Source organism: Pelophylax lessonae (genome assembly GCF_965119305.1).
Source record: "Pelophylax lessonae genome assembly, chromosome: 4".
NCBI classification, from domain to species: Eukaryota; Metazoa; Chordata; class Amphibia; order Anura; family Ranidae; genus Pelophylax; species Pelophylax lessonae.
Window position 1 is genome coordinate 479,816,590 of NC_138771.1, and position 24,643 is coordinate 479,841,232.

Here is a 24,643-nt window from a genome sequence, read left to right on the forward strand (position 1 = left end):
CAATCTGTTGTCAATGTGTGTGGCTTTTGTTTGTTTGACATCCAGTTTTGTTTCATAATTTTGTTTTTAGACGTACCTTGAGGCCAGCAGAAAAATGAGAAACCTCCATTACCTGTCTGCTAAAACGTAGGGCCCCAAATGTCAGATAGTCGCCATTTTGATAAAAGGTTCTCATTGCAATTTAATCCTTGTTATTATTGTATGTAGTCCCCAAACAATTATTATGAGACCTTCTTTGCGGTCACAATTTACTGGCCCTTTGGTTAAAGAGGTTCTATACCCAAAAAAAAAAAAAAATGAAAAAAAAAAAAAAAACTCTGTAATACAAAGGCATAGTGAGCTAGCATGCATTGCATATTTGCTCATTATGAAATACTTACCTTAGAATGAAGCCCCCGCAGTGCTGCCCACTCAGCTGTGAGAGGGCTGACATGTTCGACCGTCCTGCTTCCTGGTTTGCATCCTCCGGCCATCTGATTGGGTGGCCAATCAGATGGCCGGATTCCATCAGAGCGCATGCGCCAATGACGTCATTGGCTGCATTAAATGTAAATATCTCCTAAACGGTGCAAGTTTAGGAGATATTTACAGTACCTATAGATAAGCCTTATTAATGGCTTACCTATAGGTACAGGCTATAAGAGAGGGTTTACAACCTCTTTAAACCAAAAAGCATGGGTGAAACTTGCTTAATAAAATATATATATTTTATGTATGTAGCGCCTTTTTCTGGTTAGGTTGCTAGGTAAGTTTAGTTTTAGGCTCCATTGTAGTGAACAGAACAGTGATTGATTCTGCAGGTCTGTTCAGGGTTTCCTGAGATAAGAGTTTGATTACTCTAACCTGCTTCTGAAAGAAGTTTCCAGAGCATAGAGGTCATGGATTTAAATGATCAGCTGAATATTTATCATGCCCCAGCCAATCCCTAGAGGGAGGCATTCAGACGGTGGCTGCGGAGGTGATAAATGTACAGATTGTCCTTTTCTCTAAAGGGAGGGCTCCAGTCTCCTGAATACATTAATTTGATTCCCAGTAAAACAGTGCTGACCTCCCAAAAGTTACCCCTGAAAGAATTTTACTAGCCTGGTAATGGTATTGCAGGCAGCAATAAAAGCTGCTTTTTGCTACAGGAAGACAATTAAAGAAAAAATAATGCTTGCACATGCTCCATAGGTTGGGGGGGGGGGGGGGATGGGTGGGATTGACTTGGGGGTAATTTGGTTAATGACTTGAAATACACTTTATGTAATCTATCCCCATCTTTTCCCCCGTGGGCATTACAGCCGGTAGGTCTTAGTTTTTTTTACCTAACAAGACAGCCTGGGATAGGAAGCATCCCCTTATCTTATGGCCATCAGTCAGGGGCCTCTTTACATCATGGCTCCAAGGGGCCTATTATTACCTTTAAAGGGTTAGTTCATCTTTACCGAAAATGTGCCTATGCAGGTAAGGGGCACTTGTAGATAAAAACCAACTGTGCATCTTTACCCGCTTAAGGTCCCCCCTATAGCAAATTTACTGGGCGGCACCTCTGCGCAGGATCACGTGATTCTGCTCTTCCAAGTAGTGGGCGCAGCCTGCATTCATTCCTGCTGTAATAATACACAGCAGGAAATGAGCGACGGGGACCATGGACTTAATGTCCGCTGGCACCCACCATTTGTTTGAGACAGAGACAGAATAGTACTGCCTTTGTAAACAGGGCAGATTGCCGTTATGTCAGGAGTGTAGGCATGGATCCTGTGGTCCTGCAAAGCAGAGACATAGATCCATGCCTTCCCCTAGTAAAAGCACTTCCCACAGTACACAAAAAAACTGGCTAGGCACACAGTTAACCCTTTGATCGCCCCTGATGTTTACTCTTCCCCAGCCAGTGTCCTTAGTACAGTGACCTTGCATATTTTTTAGCACTGATTACTGTATTAGTGTCATTGGTCCCCAAAAAGTGTCAGAACACCCACCGCAATATCACAGCGCCCCCAAGTCACCGATTGCCGCCATAATTAGTAAAACAAAAATTGAACAAATAAAAATATCCCATAGTTTGTAGATGCTATAACTTTTGCACAAACCAATAAATATACGCTTATGGATTTTTTTTTACCAAAAATATGTAGCAGAATACCTATTGGCCTAAATCGATGAAGAAATTTGAATTTTTAAAAAAAATTTTATTGGATATGATTTATAGCAGAAAGTAAAAAATGTTTTTTTCTTTTTTAAATTGCTGGCCTTTTTTTGTTTATAGTGCAAAAAATCTAAAACGCAGAGGTGATCAAATACCACCAAAAGAAAGCTCTATTGTGGGAAAAAAAAGGACATATGTTTTATTTGGGCACAGTGTGGCACAGCCGCGCAATTGTCAGTTCAAGCAACACAGTGCATAACGCAAAAAATGGTCTTCCGAAGGTCAAGTGGTTAAACATAGTTGAATAATGCACTTGCTATAAGTGTAGGCCTTTTACATACCTCCCAAAGCCTGGCCAAAAACTTCCACAGGTGGCATCATCCTATCCTAGCAAAAAATTTGGGGGAGCATACCCATGTATTTCTAAAGCTGGTGCAGCTATGAACCAAAAGACATGTATATTAAAAAAGAATAGCGCACACATGCAAACGAAATTACTACCAAATTTGAAGACAATTCATAAATAAAAATGGGGATTTGGTCCCACCATATGGCCATATAGTGCTCAAGCCCACCACTACGTCAAAGTTCCCCATTATCAGTGGGTCCTACACTATCCATGAAAAAGAGATGAATCCAGCCTTTCTAACCCTTGGAGATAATACTCCTTGCTGGGAAAGATGTGCAAATGCACTACAGGGGACTCCTCTTATATCCACTTGATAGTGGACACGGATAGAGTACCGGTGTGTGTGCGCTATTCTTTTTTAATAATCATCCTATCCTGCCTTGTTGCTAGAATGTTGCTAAGATATTCCCAACTGTTACTGCTCCCCCCCCCCCCCATCATCACAGGAGTGAGCTTTCAAATCCCTGCAACATGTGTGGTGCCCCCATCTCCTCTGTCAGAGCTACTGCGACAGGGGAGAGAGAGTGCATGCAAAAGGGTTTAAAGAGGCTAGGAGGGTCTTAGCAGCATCCTAGCAACAAGACAGGATGGGGGCACCATCTCTGAGAGTTTTTCCAGCTAGGCTTTGAGAGGTATGTAAATGGCCTACACCTACTGTATATCAAGGGCATTTGTCAACGTTGATGAAAGCTGCACAGTTTTTTTTTTATCTACACATGACCCTTACCTACAGTACATAAGCAGTTTTTGGTAAAGGTGATCAAATTTTGTAAAAATGACCCTTCCCCACTTTATTCAAAATTAAAAAAAAATGCTGGAATTACCCTTTTATATTTCTAAAAGTTAATTAAAAAAAAAAAAACAACATTGGTAAGATTTATTTCAATTGTTTTATACACCAAACAATTCACATTCCTATAAAGTGCATTTTTACCGATCCCCGGTATGCAAAATGTGTTATTTTGCTCATTAATAGCTGTCAGTTCAAGTAATGGGAATCAGTGAGTCACTTTTTACATTCCGTCAGTCTGGCAGGAATATATTATTCAATTTTCTTTCTTCACATATTTTCTTTGACAATTCATAATCATTTCTACACCTCTGAATATCCTTCTGCTTTGTTATTAAAGACTTGGGCGAGACTTTAGAGAAGGACCCGAGGGTAAGGTGAGGATTTGTGTTGTATTTTATATACAGCGAAAGGTTGCATCCTGTTCCTACAGGTTAATATTGTCGGGCTACTTGATGTTGTTCCCATCCCGGACGGTAAACAGACCTCTTCCCGTGAGGTTGCTATAACAATGAACAAAGCAATATTATTTAGTAATTTCAAAAATCATTCCTTACATACAAACATTTCAGAAGTCTTCCTTAATCCCTTCATTTGACAAATTTTACCTTCCTTCCTCTCAGATCTGTAGGAAAATGTTTGTCATGTAGACATGCAGAGTCTTAATCTATTGGTTAGGTGTGAAACAGAGGCCCTCCAGGCTCTACTTGTTATGTTGGGGCTTTGTTGAGGACTGTCTTTGAGCCTAGCTGGATTATATTCCTTTGATTCTTTGTATGTTTTACATCAGATTTACTTCAACACCTACATTTCCTTCCTAAGAGCCCATTTCACTTCACTGTTTTTTCGAGAGTAAATCAAACAACACATGGACAGTGTAGAGACAAACAGCTAAGAGGGTACTCTACTAAAGAGGTCCCACCACTGAAGGGTCCTATGGTGGTCAAGAGGGCATAAGAAGACTGCCCTCAGGAAATGGGTATGAATGGTAACCTTACCTTAACTTTACTTAATCACTTGCTGACCGCCGCAAGTACATATACTGCGGCGGTCAGCCCCTCACAGGCAAAGTGACGTATGGGTACGTCCGGAGCCTGTGAGGCTCCGGGGAGCGAGCGCGCGCCGCCGGAGGCGCGCTCCCGCTCCCGCGCGGTCACGGGCCCCCCTACCCCGGACCCGATGTCCGCCGGTCACTTGCGATCGTCGGGTGGAGAGGGAGAAAGGCAGGTGGCTGATGTAAACAAGCCACCTGTCATTCTCCCCTGTGTAGGAATAGTGATCATACGGTTCTACTATGTAGGACCGTTGATCACTGTTCCTACAGCTCAAGCCACAGCCAATCACAGTTAGAATCACGCCCCTAGGGACACACACCACCCCTCCCTCTCAAAAAAAGTTAACCCCTTCACTACCAGTGTCATTTTACAGTAACAGTGCATATGTATAGCACTGATTACTGTAGAAATGTCACTGGTAACCCCAAAAGTGTCAAAAATGTCAGTCAAGGGTCCGATCTGTCTGCCCCAATGTCGCAGTCCCACAAAAAAAATTGCAGATCGCCGCCATTACGCGTTAAAAAAAAAACAACAAAAATGACAAAAATCTTTCCCTTTGTTACTAAACGCGATAACTTTTGCGCAAACCAATCAAAATACGCTTTTTGTGATTTTTTTACCAAACATATGTAGCATAAAACAAATTGGCCGAAAATGTTAAAAAATTTTGATTTTTACATATTTTTTTGGGGAATTTCATATAAAAAAATGTGAAAAATATTGTTATTTTTGCAAAATTGACGCTCTTTTTTTGTTTATAGCGCATGATCAAAAAATCGCACAGGTGATCAAATACCACCAAAAGAAAGCTCTGTTTGTGGATAAAAAAGGATGTCAAATTTGTTTAGGTACAGCGTTGCATGACCGTGCAATTGTCCGTTAAAGTCACGCAGTGCCGAATCACAAAATACCCCCTGGTCAGGAAGGGGGTAAAATCTTCCGGGGCTTAAGTGGTTAAAGTGGATGGAAACCCTCACATATACCCAGTGAAGTGAACAGCCTCAGATGATACACAGAGATGAAACAAATCTCCCTACTTATGTTTTATTTGTTCATCTGGTGTCTTCAGCTTTCTACACTGTTTAGAAAGTGAACATAGTGTTAGAATATTTTCTTCCTGTTCCAGCACTGGGTGTGGAGTCTTGGCATACACAGTGTGACAGCTGATTGGAGGAAAGGCACACACCCCTCTGCACACTGTAAACTACAGCAAGCCAGATAGATCCTCATTCCCTGGCTGAAGGACATCCACCATTATCTGGCATTTTCCTTTACGGCATGACTGTCTCTGGCCCACCCCTTTCATTCACTGGATTTCAGTTCTTTCATTAATTGCGGCTCAGCATTAAATGTGGACGTTACTTAGGTTGTTCTACATGCAAATGCAGTCTGCCTTGGAATATAAAGTGATAATTCTCCCACTCTACAAGACTCTAGTCCGGCCGCACATTGAGTATGGGCTCCAGTCCTTAAAAAAGGATGTGGTGGAACTCTAGAGAGATCAGAGAAGAGTAACAAAGCTAATAAAAGGACTAGAGGATCAAAGCCTACAAACATTGAACTCGTTCTCTCTGGAGACACTTGAGAGGGGATATAATAGCGATGTACAAATACCGTACTGGTGACCTTAGCATAGGGAAAAAGCTTTTCAGTGAAAGAGAGTTTAAAAAGACATGTGGCCATTCACTAAAATTTGAAGAGAAGCGGTTTAACCTTAAACTGCATAGAGGGTTCTTTACTGTCAGAGCTGTAAGGATGTGGAATTCTCTTCCACAAGCAGTGGTATCAGCAGGGAGCGTGGATAGTTTAAAAAAACTATTGGATGGGCACCTTACTGATCACAACATACAGGGATATATATTGACATAAACACAAGCACATTCACACACCACAGGCTGAACTGGATGGACTGGTGTCTTTTTTCAGCCTTACCAACTAAGTAAATATGTAACTATGTAGAACCTACTCTTCTAGACTGAAAGCCACCCATCAAGGCATTTGGATATTTTCATAACTCTTCCAAAGAGAAAATCCAGTGCTTGCATCAGGACTGAGGTCTCTTGGGAGGAGTACTGAGGCAGGGTTCTGTAATGTTTTTAGGAAACTATGTACTGCACCCTACCCACCCCTCCGCCAGCCATTATCTCTTTGCATTGAATACAGAAATACAGAGACCCAGTGATGACATTACTGGGTCTAAAATAAGGTATGTATTAAAATGGAACTGTTTTTTTTTTAATTACATTAGCGTGTTAATGAGGGGGGAAATGACATAGGGAAAGCAAAATATAAGCTGATTAAGCTTAAACTTCATGTAAGTGATAATGGCAACTTAAGAACTACACTAAGGGTCCTTTCACACGGGCTTTCCAACCAGCGGACTCCATTTGCTCAGTGGGGACTGATCCTTCGAACTCCGCTGAGCGGGCAGATGACAGGTCTCAACTTGCTTTGCAGAGATAAACCTGTCAGATTTCTGCTCTCTTCTATGGGAGATCAGATGAAAACGGACCGCCTGTCCGTTTTCATCTGATCCTATCCGATCAGATCCTCCAGACGGATGGAAAATAGGGTTTTCATTCGTCTATATGTCACGGACAGGATTGGATCGGATAGCAGCAGGTGTCAGCGGAGATGTCACCGCTGACATCCGCTGCTCCATAGGGGTTCATGGAGCATCCGATCAGGTCTGCCTGAAAAACTGACAGGCGGACCTGATCGGAAAGCCCAGGTGAAAGGGGCCTAAGGGATCTTCCCAGGATGTGTCGGGTTTAGTTTGTACAATTAATTTTCCTTGAGATTCAGCCATGGAGGAGCCTAAAGGTGTACACTAAAGATGCATAATTGATTATAAATCCCTTTTCCATATCTATACCTTGTTTTTGGGGCACCAGAGGTGTGGATATAGTCCCAAACCTGCAATAAATTAATTATGTGTGAGCATTTGTGTGTGTGGAAAAAAAAAGTTGAAAATACAGTTTGACAATCTTAATCAATGCTATAAAACCAGAATATGTAATTTTGTTAAAATTTTTTTTTCCCCCCACAGTTTGTGATAACAGTACCTGTAACGTATCTCCTATACCACACTGTGAAGATGGAATGGTACCCGTACTTACCAACCGTGGAGAATGCATGCCGATCTATAGATGTGGTACGCTTCATGACTATAATTTATTTTTATAAACCCTAGGGATATACAAAAAAAATTCTTGACAGAAACATTGAGAATTAAATGTTTACTTCTGTTGAGTAATGATTCTATAGCCTCAATCAGGATCAGGAAGCAATGTTCTGATATAATCACCTTGAGGAATGCCGATGAACAGTTAGTGCCCATTTACACCACAAAAACGCCCTCCAGATCCGTTCTGGATGCATTTCTGCATGCATGTTTTTAATGCTTTTTTGGTACATTTTAACGCATTCCAGTACAGTTCTGTGCAGGAAAAAAGTAGCATGTTATACTTTTTTTTTTGGAACTGATAAGCTCTGGAATGCACTGCGCTGGTGTGAACTATGCTATTTGAACCAATATAGCCTAGTTATGCTGATGCATTTGTGATGCAGAAAAAAAAGCACTGCACTGCATGTGGTGTGAATGGGCCCTAAGGCTCCCTTCACATTTGTGTGGGCTGTGCGTTGCAGGTGTGTGAATCGCATCAATTCCCACATACCCGCAGTTGAATTGCATTGCTCTTTTGAGATGTGCAGGGCTGCAGTTAATGTTGAATGGCAATCCCTTACACATCTCAGCCCCAGCACGATCACGGGTGCAGGAACCGCAGGGAAAAAAAGAACTGCACAATCAAAAAGACGTTTCTCTGCGGTTTCGCTGCAACAGAATTTTTTCTGTGGTTCATGCAGCACAGCAGTCCATTCAAATGAATGGGCTGCAGTGACTGAGCAAAGGTGGGCCGCATAACCCGCACTAGTGTGAATCGAGCCGTAAAGCATCAGTACACCCAAATGTGATATTTTAGCTATAGGCGGAGCCTTGTGAATTGAGTTGCTCCCTGGTTTCTTGTATGCCTTGGATACTCCAACAATGAGATTCCCCTTCCATAATGTCCTACTGTGGTTCTTTCCATCTAGTACTTTTGTGTTCCCTCCAACCCTTGCGTGTGCCAGCTTCTCATTTTACATTCTCCATGATAAAAAATAAATATATCCAGCAGAAAGAGTGGGAACCTCGCTCTCACAATGGGCATAGCATGTAGCATGTGTGCAGACTAAGGAACTTAGCCCACCATGGTTCACTTTTCAGAGGGGAGGCAGTGTAACCAAATGTGTGGATGAGCCCTTAGAGGCTCTGTTGATAAAAAGAGGTCACTTCCTTTTCAGAGAGCATTTGATAGGTGGTGAGAAGGTGACATCTTGTCTCCTCCCTGCCTGTTTTAACCCTCAAAATGCTGACCCACCACAATGATACTGCTTACAAAGCACATGGTTGCAGGGCAGCTGCCCCTATTCACTTGAAGGTGCGGTAGTGCAGTTCCAATTGTAGGTACCGAAAGCGAAATGCCATTTAATGTTTTGCCGTGACCGAGAAGCAATGCATCACGGCCATGGTATGTGTACAGCCCTGAGCACCTGCATGTCCTATATTAGGTGGGCAGTCAGGGGGTGGTAAAACCGTGACTCAGCTGCTCAACTGCCTGTTTTTACAACCCCCTAAGAGCCAATTTTCTTTCCTGCAATCATAGGAAGTATATATATATATATATATATATATATATATATATATATATATATATATATGTATATACACAGTATCTCACAAAAGTGAGTATACCCCTCACATTTTTGTAAATATTTTAGTATAACTTTTCATGTGATAACACTGAAGAAATCACACTTTGCTACAATGTAAAGTAGTGAGTGTACAGCTTGTATAACAGTGTAAATCTGCTGTCCCCTCAAAATAACTCAACACACAGCCATTAATGTCTAAGCCGATTTCAATAAAAATGAGTACACCCCTAATTTAAAATGTCCAAATTGGGCCCAATTATCCATTTTCCCTCCCCGGTGTCATGTGATTCGTTAGTGTTACAAGGTCTTAGGTGTGAATGGGGAGAAGCTGTGTTAAATTTGGTGTTATCGCTCTCATTTTCTCATACTGGAAGTTCAACATGGCACCTCATGACAAAGAACTCTCTGTGGATCTGAAAAAAAGAATTGTTGCTCTACATAAAGATGGCCTAGGCTATAGGAAGATTGTCAAGACCCTGAACCTGAGCTGCAGCATGGTGACCAAGACCATACAGCAGTTTAACAGGACAAGTTTCACTCAGAACAGGCCTCGCCATGGTCGACCAAAGAAGTTGAGTTCACATGCTCAGCGTCATATCCAGAGCTTGTCTTTGGGAAATAGACTTATGAGTGCTGACAGCATTGCTGCAGAGGTTGAAGGGGTGGGGGTCAGCCTGTCAGAGCTCAGACCATACGCCGCACACTGCATCAAATTGGTCTGCATGACTGTCGCACCAGAAGGAAGCCTCTTCTAAAGATGATGCACAAGAAAGCCCTTAAATAGTTTGCTGAAGACAAGCAGCCTAAGGACATGGATTACTGGAACCATGTCCTGTGGTCTGATGAGACCAAGATAAACCTATTTGGGTCAGATGGTGTCAAGCATGTGTTGTGGCAACCAGGGGAGGAGTACAAAGACAAGTGTGTCTTGCCTACAGTCAAGCATGGTGGTGGGAGTGCCATGGTCTGGGGCTGCATGAGTGCTGCCGGCACTGGGGAGCTACAGTTCATTGAGGGAACCATGAATGCCAACATGTACTGTGACATACTGAAGCAGAGCATGATCCCCTCCCTTCGGAGACTGGGCCGCAGGGCAGTATTCCAACATGATAACGACCCCAAACACACCTCCAAGACAACCACTGCCTTTCTAAAGAAGCTGAGGGTAAAGATGATGGACTGGCCAAGCATGTCTCCAGACCTAAACCCTATTGCGCATCTTTGGGGCATCCTCACATGGAAGGTGGAGGAACGCAAGGTCTCTAACATCCACCAGCTCCGTGATGTCGTCATGGAGGAGTGAAAGAGGACTCCAGTGGAAACCTGTGAAGCTCTGGTGAGCTCAATGCCTAAGAGTGTTAAGGCAGTGCTGGAGAATAATGGTGGCCACACAAAATATTGACACTTTGGGCCCAATTTTGACATTTTCACTTAAGGGTGTACTTACTTTTGTTGCCAGTGGTTTAGATATTAATGGCTGTGTGTTGAGTTATTTTGAGGGGACGGCAAATTTACACTGTTATGCAAGCTGTACACTCCCTAATTTACATTGTAGCAAACTGTCATTTCTTCAGTGTTGTCACATGAAAAGATATAATAAAATATTTACACAAATGTAAGGGGTGTACTCACTTTAATGAGATACTATATATATATATATATATATATATATATATATATATATATATATATATATATATATATATATATAGGTCATATATATAGGTCATATATATAGGTCATATATATAGGTCATATATATAGGTCATATATATATATATATATATATATATATATATATATATATGTATATATATATATATATATATATATATATATATGTATATTATATATTTTACTCTAAAGTATGGTGTACCACTGCAGTAATTACAATTACAGGCATATTTGACATCATCAAGACTTTTGAAATGACATTATTTTACTGTTAGTCTATCACAACATACACACACACATATATAATATACTGTATATTTTTGTGTGTGATTCTGCATTTATCCCCATTGATCTGGCTGGTATTATTTAGGTAAACCTAATACTTTAACTGCCATAAATAGGGATTTCTGGAAAAATCCGTGTTCCGCTGCTTGTTACAGGGCTCCGTTTACTAAGAGGCGTCTTTCAACAGTTGACCTTTTGGTTTGAATTCGCTTCATTTTATATGTTGCTGTGAAAAGCCTTCATTCCCTTTATCCCAGTGTATTATTCACCAAACCCCAGTTCCATACCACCAGCTTGGCTGAGGATTTGCTCCACACATTCCAATGCAGTGAGCTTCCACAGCGAGGCAATAACACCACGAGCAAGGCTTTTCACACGGGAAAGTTGGGAAAACTCCAGAGATCCTGGACCAGCGGACGAGCATATGTTACCGAGTGTACACTAGACTGGCTGTCAAATACTACAGCTGCTCCACCAGTCACACCTACTGAAAATGTATATCTATGTATAAAATCGGGAAACATTTTCAGCTTTGAAAGTCTGCAAAGCCGTGAAATCGGAGCAAAAGGGAAGCTCTTGCCTATGGGAGACCCCAACCGGGCCTTATCTCTGACACTAATTAAGGAATTTCGTTGCTGTGGGCAACAGTTCCAAAGATGACCTGGCGTACCTCCTAGCTTTAAGAGGCTGAAAACATGATACTCTGTAAAGGCAAGTAGTTTTAATGAAAAAACACGCCCCTGATCACTTTGTCATCAAAGTAACTAGATTCCATCACATACTTTACTGTCTGATTGTCGCCTAAAATCTACCAACAACTATGTAGTTGTAGCATGAGTACCTATCTAAATAATATAAAGGACAGATCAGCGGTTAGTTCTCCTGCCCTGCAGCACTGGGGATTTCGGTTTGAATCCCACCCAGAGTTTCAATGTTCTCCTTGTGCTTGTGGTAGGTTAAAGTGACACAGAACTCTGGCTTATAAAAGTATGTATTCTCAAATCAAAAAAGTAAATTCTTTTGCTCCCAGCCTCCAAATTCTTTTTTCATTTCATTGCTGCTGTGATCTGACTTCTAGTTAGAGGGTGGCTATGTTCTCTAGGTCCCACAGTTAGTAGGAACATAGCCACCCTCTCTTGCTCACTCCTGAGATGGACTGGTGACTACCATAGGACTTGTAGAGTGCATAGAGCAGTGCGCATGATTACAAGTCATTTGCACTGCTCATTCTAAAAAGGGCTAATGCAAGGATTTTTGACACCCCCTGGCTCCACCCCTGACTCCACCCCCTTCACCCTGCCCATGTATACTCATACCTCCTAACTTTTGAAATTGAGAACGAGAGACACTTCAGAGAGACAGTGACCTGCGGCAAAAAGTGGGTGTGGCCAAACATGTCATGGGAGGGGCTTAAGGGCCATGGTGAAACAAAACCTAGGGCTTCCTTGTACCTATATAATTTGCTTTATTTGCTGGGCCACAAGCTGGAGTCTCAGGGATACATATAATCCTCAGCACAATCATTTGGAAAAATACTTCCAATACACCTTGTTTTGTATGCACTGAAAATAGACAGAGAACTTAAAATAGAGGATTATGAAGGACCTAAGGAACCCGTGATGGAGCCAGAGAATAAGCACTACAGTATGAACCAGCCCTTAGGGAGAGAGAGAAGAAAGGATCACTATGGTAGAAAGAAAGGATGGGTACATGGAAGGCAGGAAGGAAGGTTTACTATGGTACATGGAAGGCAGGAAGACTATGGCACATAGAAGGCAGGAAGTCACCACACTAGAACGACAGAGCACAATAAAGACTCACTGGTTGGAAGTCCTCTTGTGTGATGCAGGCTGGATCGTGCTGCCTTGGATAGTGCCATTGTGCTTGCCAACCAGATGGAGAGGAACCCTTAATGGAGTAAAGGGGGGAACCCCCATGCCTGGCTGGAGACTCCTGAAGGTGTGGGCAGGAGGGTTCCAGGGAGTGTGGAAGGCAGCCATGCTGGGGAATACAGTAAAGCCACCAAGCAGCTTTGTGAACAGCTTTTGAAACCTTCCAGGCATAGATTGACTGCACGTGGGGGTTGCACAGGGTGGCCATGGGGAGGAGGTGAGGCAGGTCTAGCCTACCTCCTTCTCCCTCCTATTACAGGAATTGGGATATACAGAGTACAGCGGGGGGGGGGGGGGGATGTGCAGCGGGTTTGCTGGTGGGTGGATGAGTGGGCGGTGAAGGTTAGGGGACTGTGTTGTGCGCCCCTGACTGATGTGCACTCTTGGCTGGCGCCTACCTTGCCTATAGGTAGCATCGGCCCTAGTTCTAAACAAATGAAAGTGAGGTGGAGAAATGAGAGATGCAGGAGCTTCTGGAGGACATTAAAGGGGGCAGAAAGACCCAGTAAGAAACAATTTCATGAAAAATAGAGAGTACACACCTAAGTGAAAATGTCCAAATTGGGCCCAAAGTGTCAATATTTTGTGTGGGCATCATTTCTTTCCAGCACTGTCCTAATCCTCCTGGGCATGGGATTCACCAGAGCTTCACAGGTTGCCACTGGAGTCATTTTCCATTCCTCTATGACGACATCACAAAGCTGGTGGATGGTAAAGACCTTGCGCTCCTCCACCTGCAAGCTAGTGCAAAAATATATGATATGAAATGCAATCACACTATAGCCTTTAAAGAAAGAGTGCAACAGTGTTAAGAGTCCTCAACGTTATAAAAATTGTATAAGGTAAATGTCCACATATAAGGTGAAATCCATAAATATGAAGACAATTTTCAGCCCTTCTTGAACAAACTGCCTCCTGCTACAGCCAAATATTTCTAATTTTGCTTCGTTAGTCCAGAGTACCTTCTGTCATTTTTCTACAACCCAGTAATTGAGTCGCTTAGCCTTGTTTCCATGAGGGAAGCATGGCTTTTTGACCTCAATTCTTCCATGAAAACCATTTCTGGCCAGACTTCTCCAGATAGTAGATAGGTGTACCTGGGTCCCACTGGTTTCCACCAGTTCTGTGCTGATGGTACTGCTGGACATCTTCTGATGTTGAAAAGAAGTAAGCATGATGTGTCTTTTATCTGCTGCATTAAGTATAGCTAAAGGCAAAACTTGTTCTTTAGTTTTGGATAGAGTGGAGATGGATTAGAACCCCTGTCAGTTTTTATTGCTGTCTGTGCCCCCCTTTAACCACTTACCGGCCGCCCACAGTGTTTTTACGTCGGTCCTTTGACGTTAAAATACCGGGGATATGGCAGCAGATAGCGTGAGTAAGGGCAAGATGGCTCCCACTCGACTCTATGGCCTTGGAGGACTGGAGTGACGTCAAACGTCACTTCCTAGCAGCAGCCTTAAAGAGCTCATTTGTTTTCATAATGAAAAAAAATTACTTTTTTGTTTTGTTTTTTAGTGTAGATGTGAGATCTGAGGCCTTTTTGACCCCAGATCTCACATTAAAGAGGTTCTGTCATGCTTATTTCTATTACATGGGATGTTTACATTCCTTGTAAACGTACTCTTGATGAAAGCGAGAACTGGCCTTGCTGTCGAAAATTGAAATGATATGCATCTGTGAAACAGTTGCAGAAAAATTGGTCTTTGGGTGTCTGTGGGGCCTTCACACCATAACCCTATAGAGGTACTCTTGATGAAAGCAAGAATTGGCCTTGTTGTCAAAATTTTAAATGATAAATGATCAAACAGGTGTGGAAAAATCGATCTTTGGGTGTTAGTTGTGCCCCAGAAACCTACATAAAAAAATTCTTCCAGGTGAAATCAACACCCCCAACAATAGGCAGCCTAGAAGTCTTGCAGACATTCCACATCCCTAAAACACTTAATCAGTGACATTGGCATCAGGGGCTTAATAGCTGCTGGTAATGCAGGACATGATAAATGTCAGACGGTCTGCGGAGTCTGTGAACAGACGCATTCTATTATTAGTAACAAAACCTCCAGCAGCACTGAATGCTCATTCGGTAAGCACACTGGATGCAGGGCAGCCCAGCAGATCACTTGCATACTGGGAAATATCTGGCCAGTGGTCTATTCTCATGACCTAGTAACCCAGTGGATCGTCAACTATAAAACTCTCCATCGCTGTTTTCAGCCCTAGATAATTGTCCACCATATGATGCAGATGTTGCTGATGGGATGTGGAAGCTGAGCGGTGAGGACTAAAAAAATTGTGAAATGCATCACTTAGGTAGCCTCCTTCTCCACCACTCCTCTCTTGACCAACAGAAGCCTCAAAACTACGTTAGATAAACTCCTCTTTAAAGTGTTCTAAAGAGATTTCATCTTCTGCACCCTCTATGGGGATGGGATGAGTTATGAGACTTTCCCCTTGTAATGGTGGTCAAGGAGGGTTGCCAACCAATAGTGATCCTTCTCATTGACTCAATGTATTCTTGGGTCATTTCGCAGTCTTTGAAGCATGAGAGAGCCCATGCACCACAAGTTTGTGGAGGCATGAGAAGCAGACTCCTCAGGGTCACTGAGGATTACAGTATCTGGAACTGCCTCCTCCCAGCCATGTACTACTCCCAAGGGTTCTTGAAATGGAAAATCATCTGTTCTGACGGTTTACGTATGTCTTCCTCTGCTTCAATGCCTCCAAAACTGCAAGAATCCTCCTCCTCCCTCTCCTCCTCCACGTTCTGTGACACAGGAAGAATGGAGTCTGCATAAAGTGGATCTTGAGAGGAAAGGAAGTCCTCCTATTCCTCCCGCTGCTCTGCCTTGAGTGCCCTGTCTACAATGCCACGCAGAGTCTGCTCCAGCAGGAACACAAAAGGGATTGTGTCACTGATGCATCTGCTGCAGCTTTGCAAAAGTCGAGTTCCACCTGATGGGCATGTCACAAATCAGGCGGTTTACGGGCAGGTGCAATTCCTGCTGAATTTCAGCCAACAGAGCACTGACTGTGTATGACTGCCTGAAATGGCTACAGCCTCTTCTGGCCTGCTTTAGCAGATCCTCTAACCTGGGTACCTATTTAGGAAATGCTGCACCCCACCAAATTGAGAACATGTGCCAGGCATGGCACATGTGTCTACTTTACCCGTCTAAGGGCAGACAGGAGGTTTGTGCCATTATCGCACAACACCATTCCTGGCTCCTGCTGGCGTAGCGTGAACACCTCTGCCCCTTCCCCTGCAGAGCTGCAAGAATCTCTGCTCCGATGTGGTTCCTGTCCCCTAGATACACCAACTGAAGCACTGCGTGGCACCTTTTTGCTTGACTGAATGGCCCCTTGAACGCTTAGGAGGTGGAGGAGGAGGAGGAGGAGAAGGAGGGGGTAGAGCTGACAAATCTCACATCATCACCACTAGTTGTATGTAGACGTGGCCACACAACAAGCTGCAGCACTGAGCCCTGTCCTGCATCCTTCCAAATTGCAAGCAGAGTTACCCAGTGTACTGTGAACGAAATATAGCATCCCTGGCCTTGCTTGCTGGACCACGTGTCAGCAGTAATGTGGACTTTGCAGCTGGCTGCCTTGGCCAACGATACTACAACATTGCCTTTCACGTGATGGTACAGAGCTGGAATGGCCTTACCTGAAAAGAAATAGAGACTGGGAACCTGCCATTGTGGTACAGCATATTCTGCAAATTCATGGAAGGGGGCAGAATCCACTAGATGGAAAGACAGAAGTTGTAAAGTCAGCAGCTTTGACAAGCTTGCATTTAGATGCTGGGCATGTCGTGGCAGTGACTGTTTTTTTTTTTTTTTGTTCGCTGCAGCAGATGGGGCAGAGAAATGTGCCGGCTATAGTCTACAGCTGGTGGTGTGCTACTGACATATGTGCTGCAAGGACCTGGGACACCCTTCACTATACCATCATCCCTGTCAGTAGAGACTGCTGAGAGATCATGAGATATAGCGGGGGTAAACTGAGGGGGAGTAAGGAGGAGGAACAGAATTGCATCCCTTTTGTGTGGCTTTTAGGTGCTCTTGCCAATGGGCTGAGTGGTGGGAGGAAAATGCCTTGTCAAGCATGTGGTACCCAAATGGCTGGTGTTTTTGCCACAAATTATGTGCTTGAGACAAAGTTTGCAATTTGAAACGTGTGATCGGCTGCACATGTGCTAAAAAGGCCCAGACTGCTGAGCTGTGGAAAGTGGGCTGGGAGATAACAGCTCCACAATGTGATGGAATATTTGGCTGCTCTCTACTCTTCCATGATGGTTACCTTGTTGGGGTTGTGCCTCACCCTTACTTTCCTCCACTGCTCTATCCGGCACCCAAGTCACGTCAGTGAACTCATCATTATCATCTCCGCCATCCTCATTACCACTGGAGACAATTTGGCAATATGCTGCGGCTGGGGGAACATGACTGCCAATTTGTGTACCAGTGTTCTCCCCTCTCTGTAGGCTCATGTTCCTACCTTCCTCAACCTCAGAACCAACATCTGAATCAAGCAATGGCTGTGCATCGTCAAGGAGCAAGTGGCTGACGCTGTGTTCAAATAACTCAGCTGACTCCTCTATGCCTGGTGCTGGGGCTATGGTAGGAATAGCTGTGGACAAAGAGATGTGATGGAGGATGAGGATGGTTTAGTAAGCCAGTCCGCTACCTCCTCTGCATGCTGTGGATGGATAGCACGGCCAACATCAATAAACAGAGAGAATTATGCTCTGCCCATGGACACATACGCTGCTGGCCCCTCTACAGTGCCATGGGAATATTTGCCTCTCCTTGTTGGCCTCCCAGACATGATAGAAAGGTACTTATTAACAAAATGCAATAAAGGTGTGACAATATGTACATGGATGCACTTTAATCAATGGAAAGTGGTGTTTGGTGCACTTTAATCACTACACAGACACACTACAATATACTGCAATAAAACTGCACTAATGCACAGAAATAAACTGGTTTAAACATGCACTAATGCACAGAAATATACTGCGTTAAATGGCACGTAATGCACTGAAATATACTGCGTTAAACATGCACTAAAGCACAGAAATACACTGCGATAAATGGCACGTAATGCACTGAAATATACTGCGTTAAATGTGCACAAATGCACAGAAATATACTGCATTAAACGGCACATAACGCATTGAAATATACTGTGTTAAACACGCACTAACGCAGTGAAATATACTGCGTTAAATGTGCAGTAACACACAGAAATATACTGCGTTAACCACTTCAGCTTCGGAAGGTTTTGCCCCCTTCCTGACCAGGCCAATTTGTATTCTGCAACAAATTTTTGGGAAAAATTTTTCCAAAAATCGTATATATTTGCGTAAAAGTTATAGCGTCTACAAACTATGGGATAGATTAATGGACTTTTTATTTTTTATTATTGTTTTTATTAGTAATGGCAGCGATCAGCAATTTTTAGTGGAACTTCGACATTACGGTGGACAAATCTGACACTTTTTGGGGACCAGTGACACCAATACAGTGATCAGTGCTAAAAAAAAATGCACTGCGTAAATGACACTGGCAGGGAAGGGGTTAACATCAGGGGGTTAAGTGTGCTCTTAGGGAGTGCTTTCTAACTGTGTGGGGGTTGGACTGACTGTAGGAAGAGAGAGATGTGTTCCTGATTAGTAGGAACACAAGATCTCGCTCTTCCTGTTTGACAGAACGACGGTCTGCCTTGTTTACATAGGCAGACTGCCTTTCTGTCATTTTTACGAATGATCGCGGTTGATGGCCGCCGGACCCACTGATTGGCTCCCGCTGTATCCAATCACAGCGGGAGGGTGGCTGTGGAGGCGCGTGTGCCCCCTAGAGCCTTTGTGAAAAATCAGGTACAAGTACGTGATTTTGCACTTAAGAGCCGCCCTGCTGCAGTAGATGGAGCGGTCCTTAAGTGGTTAAATGGCACGTTGTGCAGTGAAATATACTGTGGTAAATGGGAACTATCGCACTAAAATATACTGCTTTAAACGGCACGTAACGGACTAAAATATACTGCGTTCAGCGTGCAATAACGCACAGAAATATACTGCGTTAAACATGCACTAATGTGCAGAAATATACTTCGTTAAATGTGCAGTAACACACCAAAGTATACTGCATTAAAGGGCACGTAACGCACTGAAATATACCGCCTTAAACATGCAGTAATGCACAGAAATGTACTGCATTAAACAGCACGTAGTGCACAGAAATATACTGTGTTGAACATGCACTAACGCACTGAACTATGATGCAGTAAACTTGCCCTGACAAAACAAACTGGCACTAAAGTAAAAAATTAATAGTCAAGTCACTACACTCACACTGGCTGAACTACCACTAGATTCACACTAAACTGATATTCTACACTGACAATAGAATCAGAAAAGCACACTATAGCACACACTAACTCTCTAGTGGCACTGAACAGAGCTCTGTTCTATCGCTCTCTACGCCGATATCACACTACAAATTGAAAAAATACTTTTATAGTGTGGGGTGGGACTAAGAACAATGAGCCATGATTGGATAGAGTCATCATTATTTTCTCCAATCATGGCTCTGACAGTGCTCTGTGCCCTGGGCAAAGCATTCAGTGCTTCAGTCAATCAGGGCTTCCAATGCACTGTTTGACAGTGCAGTGCATTGTGGTCATTCGGCGGGCCGAACAAATGGTCGAATGCCCCGATAATTTGGGTGTTCGCCGAACGGGCGAACAGCCAATGTTCGGCCCAAAATCATGCTCGGGCTGAACCATTCGCCCATCCCTACCTCCTGCACAGCTGTTTGTTTCAGTTAATGACTGTGTTTCAACCTACATATGAAATTGATGATCATTAGCACATGCTTGGTGTAATTGGTTAATCATACACATTATTGTAATCCTCCAAAATCCCTGACTTTGTGCAAGTGTACAAAGTATGCAAGTGTAAAAAGAATTGATGCTGGTTTGAAGCCAGAGGGTAGTCACACCAAATATTGATTTGATTTAGATCTTTCTTCTGTTTGCTCACTTTGCATTTTGTAAAATTTGCTAGAAATAAAAAACTAAAATATATATTTTGAAAGCATTCTTACTTTACAGTATTTCTTCACACCTGCCTAAAACTTTAGCATGAAACTATACTTACCTATATTCATGCTGCTCCAGTCCAGTCACTTGATCCGGCTTCCCTGTGTCAGCCAGCACTGCTGGAGGGGAGAGGAGGAAACACCGACAACTGATGGGCCATAGTAAGCCTATGGGCTCAGGTATTACCAGCCGTTGTCGAGCACTCTCTCCTGTAGCTGGCTGACACAGGGGAGATTATGTGAGCAGACCTAAATGAAAATATGTAAGTGTAAGTATCTTTCTTACAAAGGTTAGCAAGCATAGGTATTAGTAGCGGAAAGGGAATATTTTTAAAATTAGTTAAGGCTACCTGGAATTCTACTTTAGTGGATGGGTAAGAATTATTGGAAAATGCACTTTAGTTAATCCTACACTGTCTGCATAACGTCTGCAGGTTCTCCTGTGCTTGCATGGTTATTCTTCAGTTCTCAAGTTCAGGCCTGCCAATTAGGGTGTACAGCCAGACCTCCTGTACAAGGCCTAGGCCGCATCATCAGGGGGGCCCAGGCAGCAGGGTTAATTGGATCATTGGCAGGAGGGAATGATCAGTGTGTCAGGGGGCAGTTACTAGAACCAATTTCCCTGTATGGCTCTCCCTGCTGCAGCTGAGGCAGAGGAGGAGAAGCCAGCTGTCAGCTGCAGCAGGAAGAGCTATTCAGGTGAATTAGTTCCAGTAATTGCATCTAGCCCCCCTCCCCCCCCCCCCCGCCGCACTGATCATCCCCTTCTGCTTACAACCTAATCCTCTCTGCTGCCCAGGTCCCCCTGTGTGCCCCTGTCCCTCCACAGTGCTGCTGGCTTTCTCTTTTCTCCCTCCTATTGGCTTTCAGCTGCTGTAGGGTGGAAACTACATAGGATGCACCCCCCCCCGCTGCACTGATCACCCTCTCCTGTCCTCATCCCATTTCATCTGCTGTCTGGAACCCCTGTGTGCCCTTTTCCCCCTACAGCGCTGCCAACTTCCCTCCTTACCCTCCCGCTGACTGCTGTGGACACACAGTAGAATCATTATAGTAAATATGCCATATTTACCAGCCCCTACCTTTAGTGATTAGTGAGTAATCAGTATTGATCACTCACTGTGTTCATTCAAACTGCATTTACTATGCTTCAGTTTATGAGTAAACAGTAGCCTCTGTACAGAGTGCTTCCTGTTCATTCATCTGCAGTACAGCTGAGGATGCAGAGAAAAGATTGGGGATCTATGTCCTCAATTACTTTCTGTCCCAAAAGTAAGACATCATGGGTCGGTTTAGACCCCTAATATTTTACGAAAGCCCCCTCAACAGGGCTGAGAAAACAACTGTAAAAAATAATAATAAAAATTGTAAAAGTCATTTTAAGAAAATTAAGAGACCATTGGTGTATATGGGTGGTTTGCTCATATGACTGGAGCTGCTGGTTACTCTTTGGGGACACAGGGACTTACAAATACAGTCACAGGTCCTAATTTGTCAGGTGTGCAGGTGTGGGTGAGAGGTGACTGTCTGTGTTTGGTGACCAGCATCCACCTGCCTGTCAAATTAGGATCTGTGGATATGTTCATACAGCTGCTGTGTCCCCATAGCATAACATAGGCTGCCTGCACACAGCTCCATCTCAGGTATTTAAAGAGTCTCCCTTCATCAGGATTTGGCAAATACTGTAGAAAACACCTATACTTGGCTGATGCCTATAAAGATCTTGGGAGGGAATTAAAAAAATTAAAGGATCTGTTCCAGATGTTGAATATGGCAAGCTAAAAATGTATCTGGAGTAGATCCTTTGATTTTTTTTAGTCATACCTCAGATCTGCTCCATAAATATTAATCCAGAATAGGCTTTTCTTTTTGGGCTTCTAGTAATGTTAAGCTGTGGACTTCACACCCATGGGTTAAAACATGTTGACACATTTGCAAATTATTACATTTAGCAAAAATGTTAAAGATTATATTGTGTATTGTGTATGTGTCTCAGTTTTCAGCATCCCAAGTCTTGAAACTTTTCTGTACTATGTATAAAATTTATAAATTGATTATATGCCTCTAGCAGTGGTGGCTGGTGCTCAAAAATTTTTTTTTGGGGGGGGGGGGGGGGGGGGCGCAAAAAGAAAAATGTAATAGGTATTGCTTCGCGCCAAAAAACGCAGAAAAAAATTGCGTGACTTTGAAGTCATGGTACAGGCATGGCACAGGTGATGGTATAGGCATGGCATAGGTGATGGTACAGGAGATGGTATAGGCATGGCACAGATATGGTATAGGCATGGCACAGATATGGTATAGGCATGGCACAGATATGGTATAGGCATGTCACAGGTCATGGTACAGGAGATGGTATATGCTCCCTTTCAATGCAGAGACCAGCGTACATGCCCCCTTTCAATGCAGTGACCAGCGTACATGCCCCCTTTCAATGCAGAGACCAGCGTACATGCCCCCTTTCAATGCAGAGACCAGCGTACATGCCCCCTTTCAATGCAGAGACCAGCGCACATGCCCCCTTTCAATGCAGAGACCAGTGTACATGCCCCCTTTCAATGCAGAGACCAGCGTACATGCCCCCTTTCAATGCAGAGACCAACGTGCGTGCCCCCTTTAATGCAATGAACATTGTGCTGTGCCCCCTTCAATGCAATGAACACTGTGCTATGCCCCCTTCAATGCAATAAACACTGTGCTGTGCCCCCTTCAATGCAATGAACACTGTGCTGTGCCCCCACAATGCAATGAACACTGTGCTATGCCCCCTTCAATGCAATAAACACTGTGCTGTGCCCCCTTCAATGCAATGAACACTGTGCTGTGCCCCCACAATGCAGAGTTCAGCGTGCATGCCCCCTTCAATGCAACTGTGCTGTGCCCCCTTCAATGCAATGAACACTGTGCTGTGCCCCCACAATGCAGAGTTCAGCGTGCATGCCCCCTTCAATGCAACTGTGCTGTGCCCCCTTCAATGCAATGAACACTGTGCTGTGCCCCCTTCAATGCAATAAACACTGTGCTGTGCCCACTTCAATGCAATGAACACTGTGCTGTGCCCCCACAATGCAGAGTTCAGCGTGCATGCCCCCTTCAATGCAACTGTGCTGTGCCCCCTTCAATGCAATGAACAATGTGCTGTGCCCCCTTCAATGCAATAAACACTGTGCTGTGCCCCCTTCAATGCAATGAACACTGTGCTGTGCCCCCACAATGCAGAGTTCAGCGTGCATGCCCCCTTCAATGCAACTGTGCTGTGCCCCCTTCAATGCAATAAACACTGTGCTGTGCCCCCTTCAATGCAATAAACACTGTTCTGTGCCCCCTTCAATGCAATGAACACTGTGCTGTGCCCCCACAATGCAGAGTTCAGCGTGCGTGCCCCCTTCAATGCAACTGTGCCCCCTTCAATGCAATAAACACTGTTGCGTGCCCCCATCAATGCAGCGTTAAGCATGCGAGCCCCTTTCAATGCAGAGCACCACAGCATTGTCCCCAATCACTGCAGAGCGCCACAGCATTGTCCCCAATGATTGCAGAGTGCGCCACAGCATTGTACCCCAATGATTGCAGAGTGCCACAGCATTGTACCCCAATGATTGCAGAGTGCCCACAGCATTGTACCCCAATGATTGCAGAGTGCCACAGCATTGTCCCTCAATGATTGCAGAGCGCCACAGCATTGTACCCCAATGATTGCAGAGTGCCACAGCATTGTCCCCAATCACTGCAGAGCGCCACAGCATTCTACCCCAATGATTGCAGAGTGGCCACAGCATTGTCCCCCAATGATTGCAGAGCGCCACAGCATTGCCCCCCAATGATTGCAGAGCGCCACAGCATTGTCCCCCAATGATTGCAGAGCGCCACAGCATTGTACGCCAATGATTGCAGAGTGCCTCAGCATTGTCCCCAATCACTGCAGAGCGCCACAGCATTGTACCCCAATGATTTCAGAGTGGCCACAGCATTGTCCCCCAATGATTGCAGAGCGCCACAGCATTGCCCCCCAATGATTGCAGAGCGCCACAGCATTGTCCCCCAATGATTGCAGAGCGCCACAGCATTGTACCCCAATGATTGCAGAGCGCCACAGCATTGTACCCCAATTATTGCAGAGTGCCCACAGCATTGTATCCCAATGATTGCAGAGCGCCACAGCATTGTACCCCAATTATTGCAGAGTGCCCACAGCATTGTATCCCAATGATTGCAGAGCGCCACAGCATTGTACCCCAATTATTGCAGAGTGCCCACAGCATTGTACCCCAATGATTGCAGAGTGCCACAGCATTGTACCCCAATTATTGCAGAGTGCCAGCATTGTCCCCCAATGATTGCAGAGCGCCACAGCATTGTACCCCAATTATTGCAGAGTGCCAGCATTTTACCCCAATGATTGCAGAGCACCACAGCATTGTACCCCAATTATTGCAGAGTGCCAGCATTGTACCCCAATTATTGCAGAGTGCCCACAGCATTGTCCCCCAATCAATGCAGAGACCAGCGTGCGTGCTCCCTTCAAACTTACCTGGCGGCGGCTCGG

At 44.1% G+C, this 24,643-nt stretch overlaps 1 protein-coding gene across 1 annotated transcript in view; it reads left to right on the forward strand.

Moving 5' to 3' along the window:
• VWF (von Willebrand factor) overlaps positions 1-24,643 on the forward strand; it is a 276,575-nt gene that overhangs the window by 210,574 nt on the left and 41,358 nt on the right. Inside the window, exon 41 of the mRNA XM_082255011.1 lies at positions 7,432-7,536. Coding sequence (XP_082111137.1) covers positions 7,432-7,536 — 105 coding nt within the window. The remainder of the gene's footprint in view (positions 1-7,431; positions 7,537-24,643) is intronic.